This window comes from Antrostomus carolinensis, unplaced genomic scaffold (genome assembly GCF_000700745.2).
Source record: "Antrostomus carolinensis isolate BGI_N321 unplaced genomic scaffold, ASM70074v2 scaffold30671, whole genome shotgun sequence".
Classification (NCBI taxonomy): Eukaryota; Metazoa; Chordata; class Aves; order Caprimulgiformes; family Caprimulgidae; genus Antrostomus; species Antrostomus carolinensis.
In genome coordinates, this window is record NW_010296744.1 from 20073 (window position 1) to 29724 (window position 9652).

Sequence of the window (9652 nt, forward strand, 5' to 3'; positions counted from 1 at the left end):
GTAATTTTCAACAGACTGTTAAGTGTACTCCTCAAGAACCAGCTTTTAAAGTATTCGTAACAACACCTGTGTTTACCAACAGCTGGTTCAGCATGCTGAGTTTTAATTACAGCAGTGGCAGCTGGTTTATCATTTTTATTGATCTATCAGTCTTAAAAACAGATATAACACTCAATCTCCAAAGACCCAAATCCATTTAAAACTCTGAAAAGCAAACTTGCTTCAATTCTAAAAACCCCAAAACAACAGTAGGGCTATGGTAAAGACAAACTGCCACTTAATTCCCAATCCCACCTCAGCTGATGAATCCAGATGCCTGTGATAAGCACCAGACAGAGGAGAGGAAGAAATAGGATGAGAAATTGAACAAAGTTATGTACATTATTAAAATATCTATCTTGACATTTACAAAAAGCATTGCCATCAATAGAAGTTCAATTGTGTTAGCAGGCCTTACCATAAGCAAAGCTGCGTATCAGAAACTAAAAAGGCTTTTACATTCAGAGGAACACAACTTACCTAAGTCAAAGTCATACATGCAATAGGTCATCAAAATATCATGAAGTAAAATCAATCCTGGATTATCTTCACCTTCATAGAATTTATTTGTTCGATCTGTCCTGTTTACATCTTTTTCTAAGAAAACAGTCCAGATAAAAAAAACATTTTCAAAACGAGTTCTACAAAGCCAGCAAATGAATGCAGAATGTTTTTTTAAGATGCTGATTTTTTTCTCAAACACTGTTGCAATGCTTTGAAGTGTTTAAGACAACTGCATAACAATGTCATTTCAAAATAAAGAACATTTTAAAAGAAAAAATCCTTCCTGTCTGCAACAGAAGGATTTGCCTCTAAAGAGATTTTAAAGCTTTTTGCCTTTTTTTCTTAATACTTTTTATGCAAAAGTTCCTCATTATAATTCACTGAAAATGTTTTACACTTCCAGGGATTAAGAACAATTTTATGTGAGTTAGCTATGCAATACCATTTATGAATACTTATGCAACGTGGCATAAGCCATAGTAGGAAAGTTATCACATGATCAGTTCAAAGACACTGTGATAGTTCACCTCAGCACATTTATAAATTCTGTGTAAGAAGTTCCTATAACAGTTCACAGTGAGCTGAACCTACCTGTTTCATCAGGTAGTTTTCAGGCCTCAAACATACCAAGCACACAGCATATTCTTTAATAATGTGAAATTCAAGACTGATGAATAAGTAAGCAAAATTTTGAGTGCACTTTTATTAAAGTAGTATTTTGTAGTTTTCAATCTATTTTACAATACAAGCCTAATACTGTTATTTACATTTCAAACACTTAAAGGAACAGAGCTGTTTCAACAGAAACAAAACCTCAGCCTTTTTTGAACTCTGAATAATTTTTTTTCTGTTAACACGCACACACTCTAAAAAGGTAGCTTATTAATCTACTAAGATCAGATTTTCTCAACCCTTTCAGCTTGCTTGTTGAATAACTGGCTGAATTAAATTTAGTCCATGTCTCAGAATAACACAAATAACTTATCCTGTCTCCTGAAATAACTATTTAGTAATCCTAAACACTGGTACCCAAATCTCACTACCAAAGACAACTAAGGATACAAACTACTAATAGTCAGAAGAACTTGATGAAAATTTTTGAAGTAGGTACAAAACTCTGCAAGTCAGAATGCACACATACAAATCCCCATAAGAAATTTTAAAATACAGACATGGTTTCACATTCTTATTGTATGTCACTATTTTAATGACATTCCCAATAAAATTACATCATGAAGTAACATGAAATAAAGAGCCTTTTGTTATTAAGAAAAGGAAGTTTTAAAAAAAATCCAGACATTCTGTAAGACTAATGTGTAAAGCTCTGAATTACTCTGGTTAAGAAAGCTTCAGTATTAAGTATATAACAAAGTTTGGATACCTTGGAAAACAGCAACTTGTTAATTTTAAGTGCCTCTCAATACAGGTTACTCAAAAGGTTACATTTTTTCAACTTTATATTGAACTGTAAAAGTGTGTGAATTTGAGTTAGGTACGTTTCTAAATCTAAATTTACCTATAAGACTCCGGTAATCTCTTAATCTTGAATTTCGTTTTTCCTGTTCCTCACTGACAGATTTCCACTGCAGTTTCATCCTGAAATATTCATCCCTGAAGAAGATAATTTTGAAACCAGAACATGCTCAATTATTACATTTCTCTCTTTTTAAAGCATTCATTCATTCCATCTGTCCTTTGGTATAAATAGGATAACAACACCCTGTTTATACAGTATTTTGTTTTAGTATAACAAGCATTTTTAAGGAAGTGCCATACACTTCCTCACATTCAACAATCTTTAGCAGATGTATTTCAAGTTTCCAAAAAGCCTTCTACATCACTACATGCCTTAAGAAAAAAGCAGCTTTTTAATTTATTTTGTAACAAAAAACCTACTGTACTCACGTTTTCCTTTTTTGCAGATTTGCTCTCTCTTCTTTAGTGCTATTCCAAGGAAAATACCCCAGAAGAAATTTCCATGCCTCTTTTCTTAAAGTATGGCAGAGACCCTAGGGAAAAAAGGATATGAAACATTAACAAAAAGACTATTTTGATTTTGTGAGGAAATGTTTCCATAGTGATACAACACTTCTTAAAGTAACAACTTAAAAGAGCATTTCTACAAGCAAGCTTGCTTCTTCTAACGTTGTAGCCAAATCTTATCTACTAACTAGGTATCACACCTGGAGGAAGCGGGAGGAGAAGAATATGATTAAGCTGAACTGTAGAAGCACTGGATTCATCCTTAGAAGATAAAAAAAGAAACTTTATATAAAGATATTTCTTCCTATATTTTTGCTTCACTGCTGAGAATAAAAACCTTATGGGCACCACAGACATCAAGAAATAAAAAAAGTACCTTTAAAATTTATACATTTAAACATCATGCTGCTTAACTACCAAAATTCTGGTCTTGCCACAAACGTTGAGGACAAGACTTCAATTTATTTATTTATTAATAAATATTTTTATCTAAGAAGACATGGCCAACAGGATGAATCTTCCAAGCAATCAAAAATACTAGTGTTGACTCAAGCACACTATTTGTCAGAAATCTTTCCAAGTAATTCTCATAATTTGTAGATTACAAATGTAGTAGCTGAATCATATCCTGTTCTCAAAGAGTTTCTTTCAACTCCTGCAATAGTCATGAGAATAAGGCACTTTCGCTACCAGACTCCCCAGTTTACCAGTTTAAAGCCAGCTTCATTCCTCACCATATTTTTTCATTTACCATTATATTAAGCAAGTAGCATCAATCGCTGCAAAACCAAGTAGCAACTGGAACTTTTCCAGTAACAGGCAAACAGTTTAAGAGAGGTATTTTAACTTTTTCTTTTTTTTCTTTAAAGAGGATCTGCACTTAATGTAATAGACATTACTGTGGTCTTGAGTCATAAATAAAATGGAGCATTCAGTGCTCTGGCAATGGACAACAGAGATGACAGGGAAATGGGCTCCTGGAAGAAAAGGTTTGTAGTATTTCTCATGATTGCAGATGGATCCTTAATTGGGCACCTCAGGTACAGGTATATTAAAGAATAGTCACAGAAACTGAAAAGGGTCTCAGTTTCACTCTACCCTCATCACAGTACATTACTTAATACGCATAGGTCTTTAAAAAAATAACAGTAATGTCAATGTCATAATTCTCTACTTCTGCTTAAACTCCAAGAATGCAAGACCATGCTTGCAAACATGCATCAACAGGTGCACAAAGAATGCATTAAGGTAGCTTGCTTCCCACCAAAAAGAGAGAAATACTAACATAACATTAGGTAGAATAGCTACGGGACATGACTAGAGTCTTCAAAATTTCCATTACATTCATATTGCAAAAACCCTCAGTTCAGTAAGTATCAGCAAAAGTGTTTAAGACTGCTCCGATGGAGGCCAAATCCAGGCAAACTCCTGGGCAAAGAAGAAAAGCTTTTGTTGGAGACAGATAAAAAAACACCTTCAAAAAGAAAAGAATAAACCTGATATTCTAACACTGAAGCACTGGTGTTTCCTGAAGGCACTTTGATTTCTCTTCTTTATCACTTAAGCCTTTGTGTTTCTAACTCATTCACTTTAGCCAGCCACCACAAGATCTCTCTCCTTGTAGAGAACTTTGAATGGTTGCAAGACTGTTGAGATAGTTGATTAGCATAAAGTCTCTCCAACAATACTGACTGGCTCATGCTCAAGTCCTTCATGAAGCATTACAAATATAATGAAAACAGGAAAGAAAAAGGCAAGCCATAGGTCTTGCTGACTTTAGAAAAACAAATTACCCCTTTGAATATCAATTGCTTTATGTAGTCAGCGTTTAAAATTCTTCCTTCAGAATCCATACTCTTAGCCCATTCTTCAGCCGACACAGGCTCTCTTCTGCTAACTTCAGGCTGTTTTCCTAGATCGATCTGAAACACAAATATGTTATATGCATCCCACTGGAGTACTCCAGTAGTTTTAAACAACTGCACAAATATTACTAAGCTTGCAAGTTTCCTATATTCACTGCAACTACATTTTCACATGTGCACAGTCAGTCAGCAACTCTATGGATCTAAGGCCGCACCCACATTAGCAAGCAGCGTGGATCAACACAAGTGGATCCTCAGAGCAAGACAAGACACTCTGCGCTGAGGACCTGGGTATACATGCTAACATTTCAGATTTTGAAGGAGTGTGTGTTTTAAATAACCTTCTACCCCCACAAACACCTCTGAATGACCTTTCCATGGACTAAAAGCCTCCATGCAACTGGAAATGTATTAGGTATGTGCAATACAGCAAACAAGGACAATGGGGAGCTTCACTTCAAAAGCACATTCTTGATACACACTAGTGCATCTTAAGAGAGAAATGAAAAACTACTCGGGTTCAGAGATGTTATGCCCACACAGACTGCACAGCGTGACTGAAAGATAAATTTACGTACACCACCCCTTAAAAAAACACCAACTCCCCCCCCCAATATCCCAAGACTATATGTGCTTTCAGAACTCCTAACACCCACCAAAGTTTCACAGTTTGTGGTTAGTCTCTCTCAGTTGCAAAACTGCATATTTAAGCAGAGCAGAATTCAGTAGACAGTAATTCCTTACTCTCTAAAAATATTTTTATGATGGCAACTACCAAGTCAATTTGTGTTTCAGTGCCTTAGAAGCCTAAAAGGCATTTGCCAGATTAAGACATAGGTCAGGATTATTTTTAATATGTAGCATTCATTACACTTTTTCTCACTGATAAATTAACTGATTAGGTGCTAGGCAGCAAGTTTGTAGAATTACATAGTTCATACAGCTACTGCTAAGTTATTCACTCTATTTTGAACTCAAGAAAAAAAAGCATTCAAAACAGTTTGACTCTAAAAACATGTGAGCTGCTTAAATAGTAATCACCAGCATTTAAAAATAAACCTTCTTCACCTATGCGTAGAAGACACCAATAGAAGCTCACACAAAGCGATCAATAATCCAATTACAAATTCATTCTATCTTTGGTTCAAATCATACATAAATCTGTACATTTAGACTCCCTAGACATTAATAATCCAATTAAATACTTTGTTTTAATCTTCTTAGCCCCCTTAAAACAAACTGCAATGTTAAGAGTGATTAGCCAAGGAAATTTGTTATTAACTCGTATACCTCTATCTGACTACAGAGGAAAGACTAAACATGAAATGGGTCTTTTCAGGGTAATGACTCTAAGATAACGATAATCCTAATTTCAGTAATGACAAACTTTCCTTCAAAGCAAAACTCTTATTTGCAGGCATAAATATGACATATTCTAAAAGTAGCTGATAATGATCTTACTCTTGTGAATAAATTGTAGGGCAGCATACACCACAACTGCCAAGCATAAACAATATAACTCAGCAAGCTTCAAGTCCTACCACTCTTTTAAAGGTATGCATAAAAGGAATCTGCACAAAAAGAATGCATCTGTACCATATTCATTTACACACTCACTCGTGTAATGACTTCAAATCCTGGTTCTTCCTGTTGATTTATCTTTAGCCCTGGAATAGCATCATTGAGGAAGTCCGCCATTTCTGATGGTGGTCGCCTTTGACTTGAAGGGTCACTTAAACGGAAACTGTCAAAGATATAGTTTGTGACTTTGGAAAATCTTCCCATTGTCACTGTGTACGGATCTTTCTTAAATTTCTGTGTTATAACAAGGAAAACAAAATATAAAAAAGCCTCAGATTATTGGAATTCTTGTACTCAAAGAAAGCAAAACAGGAAAAGTATTGCAGGTCTCAGTTACTGAAGTTTCATGTATCAGTAGTTTCATAGAGTACATTCATTACATGATTAAAAAAGTTATCTTACTTATGATGATACTACTGATTGATTTGAAAGAGTGGATAGCAGCGTGCTCTGTAAGTCTGACCTATGTATAAAAGTGGATCAGATCTGCTGTTTTCTTTCTAGTGATTAATGCCACAAAATGTCTTCCTTACACCTAGCTTCTCTACCTTCATAGAGAAAATACATCTTGAATCATCATGTACTCTGCTAGGAACGTCACACAACTTGATTTGACAACTAAGTTCAGCAACTAATGTAATTCACTCATGAAGACTTTCTTTAATTCAACAAATCAGCAGGTCAAAACTCTAGCCTCATTCAAGTCACTGGAAATTTTGCTGCTGACTTTCAAAAGTGTACAAACCCCACCAAATGATAAGCAGTTTTAACAAAAAAAAACCCAACAACTCTTTTAGGCAATACTGTGCTCTTTCTTGCTGTATTTCTACCATCCCTTCCAAACTGTCAGAAAATATCAAGGAAAAGAATAATTAATCAAAGAAAATTTTAAAATTTCTAATTAATATGTTTTGGTAACTCTTAATTTTTTTTTCCTTCTTCCCCTTTCTAAAGCTATCTGTACCCAAATGTATAAAAATCACAGATAACATTAACTTGAATAGGTCTGAAACAGTACCACAGGAAAGTTAAGAAATTATTAGAACATAGAAAACAAGTTGTAAGTAAGTATACATTCTACAGTAAGCATTTGTTTTAGGATGTAATCAATGCTTCTGCAATGGCAATGATTCAGGGAATATTTGTGTGACATGGCAGGGTGGGTCTTTTAAATAAATGTCTTCAGAATAAAAAATTCAAAGGTAATACATACTTGTAATAAGCCATATGATGGCTCATCAAAGAGGTTTTCAAAAGACTGAGACAGAGACTTGTTCTGAGAATTCACAAGAAGAATGCGTTTATCCTGTGGAGATCTGCAATAAATTAAAATAGGGTTTCTATAAGTACCACCAGTGTTTCCTGAAAATACTTTTAGAACATTTACTGTTTTTTGAAGTCACATTTCAGGCTTTGTGCAAAGAAAGCAGGGTTGATGCAAGACCACTCTTAGTTCTTGGCACAAGTTCACAAGCTAACACACTATGAAAGAGGACTTTCATTTTTCACAAGATAGTCATAATCATATTCATTCTGAATTGTACTCTTTTCATTCTTTGAAAAAAATCATTATGCTTTTGAGAAATTTTTGAACAATTACTCTGGAAGATAACTTTTGTCTTCCACATGTAAAAAAAGTTCTCTTCAACTATAGTTTTCTATATTTGACAATGGACAAAAAAAAAAGAGGTGACCCAGGAAAGGAAATTTTGTGAAACACAGAAGGCCTCAACACACACATGCTGAAACTCCCTCTGTGTAACAGAGGACATGAAAAGAACCCATGTCACCATATGTAGTTAAGGAATTCCTCTACCAATTACTACATCTTACAGTAAGGTACCCTGTAACACATTACATAATAGAATACAAACTACTTTTCAATGTATGAAAGCACATCAACAAATTTCTAACCAACAGTGTAACAACATCTCCTGTCAGAATTATTCTAAGATTCATATCGATAGGAGCTTAGAAAAAAAACCACAGCCACTGTATTGTGAAACAGAGCCATCTCAGTACAGCTGTGCAAATGTGTTTCTGTGTAGACTCCAAAAGCTAAATGAACACAAACTCCCTGTATGTGTACCCTCTTCTTCTTCAGTACAACATTTGCTTTTCTGACAGTCTTGCACAGGCAGATGAAAATGTTAACAACAAAGACAGCGGAACAGTGCTGCTCCTAGTATTTAATCTGTTCTTTCGCTCTCATCCCCACAACCCCCAACATGCCATCTTCTCCCCTCAGATACCCCATCAATTCATTAACTAGCTTCTGAATCACATTTGCAGCTCAGTATGTGACAGAAGAGAGAACAGCCAGGCTGACATTCAAGCCTCAGAGCTGGTAGCCAGGCAGAGCAAAGCCCAGCACTTTGCCATCTGACTCTAAATCATCACAAAAACTTACATTTATAAAATACCTTTCTGTTGCTCACTCCCAGAGTTTAAATCCACTATTTCTAGTCTTTGAAAGAAAAATTATTTTGTTTTTATTAGTACCCGCATTATCTACCACGTTATTAAAGTAAAAAGATAAGAACTTTAATAAACCTTATCTCTCTCCCATTCCAACAGGACAGGACACTGTTAACAGTGACGGATATGAAATGCAGCAACAAATCTCATTTTGAGACAGCCAGACACCACAGTCATAGTTCTGAGGCATAGTTAATAAAGCTCAACTGGCTTTTGCTAAGAAGCAGCACAGGGGCAACGGCTGAGTCATGTGTTATTTTTTCCATAACTAAAAGAACAGAAACTTTGTACCATATCTCCATTTTAATTAAACATTCTATCTGAACAGCCAGTTGGGTATCAACAGCTACTTGGGTAATGTTCAAAACAAATTTGTGAGCTGGACACTTTATTACTTACTCAGAATACTGCAAGTTAGAAAGTGTCGTCCATACATGCGGTGTTTTCTCAATGTTAGACTGGTGCTGCCAAACTAGGAAGCACAGAGTCTTTAAAGCAAAAAATTACAAATATTTTGTTCAAAGTTAGTCAGTTCACACACACCGATTTCAGCAATGATGTGACATTTTTATAAGGAATGATGTTAGAGAAGGGTAAAAACTTTTGAGGTAATAGGAACAAAACAAGAAAATACCTACGACAAAGATACTTTAGAGAAAAGCTAAACTTTCTGCCTTATCATCAATATCTCATATATTATAAAATAGAGGTTGGGATAACAAGTAATTGTGCTGCCAATTATTCACTTATCAAATCCAGAATGCTGAGTAAACATTTTCCTAAAAGAGGTTGTGAGCTTAGATACATAATGTACTAAAGCATAAATAAACATTACGAAACAACAGAAACATTCAGAAACTGAAGCCTGCCATTTCCACAACTTATGTAGCATGTTTGTTCTTCTTGCTTTCCTTAAAAAAAAACAAACCATAAAATAAAAAAAAAAAACCCCACACTTCTTGACTAAACCACAGAAAATAATTTGGTTCCAGAAGCAGAACTTAACTGCAAGAGAGGAATCCAAGAAAGAAAACCAAAACTGGAAATTCCTGCTCAGCTTAACACTTAATTCAAATTTTATTTCCATAGCTGCCTCAGCTTTTTGCTTTGAAGTTCCCAAAGTATCTCCTGCTGCATTCATCAACGCTTAAAAACTGTTCAAGGTGGCTGTTAGGGGAAAGAGATCTGGGAGTGCTGGTGGA

At 35.1% G+C, this 9652-nt stretch overlaps 1 protein-coding gene across 1 annotated transcript in view; it reads right to left on the bottom strand.

Annotated features, from left to right (window-relative positions):
* Positions 1 to 7288, bottom strand: part of TBC1D15 (TBC1 domain family member 15) — a gene marked incomplete at its 5' end in the record, with an annotated part of 17035 nt that extends 9747 nt beyond the window's left edge. The window contains 6 exons of the mRNA XM_010178390.2: positions 520 to 636; positions 2060 to 2154; positions 2449 to 2552; positions 4320 to 4448; positions 6009 to 6206; positions 7186 to 7288. Of these exons, the coding sequence (XP_010176692.2) occupies positions 520 to 636; positions 2060 to 2154; positions 2449 to 2552; positions 4320 to 4448; positions 6009 to 6206; positions 7186 to 7288 (746 nt within the window). The remainder of the gene's footprint in view (positions 1 to 519; positions 637 to 2059; positions 2155 to 2448; positions 2553 to 4319; positions 4449 to 6008; positions 6207 to 7185) is intronic.
* Positions 7289 to 9652: the final 2364 nt, after the last annotated feature.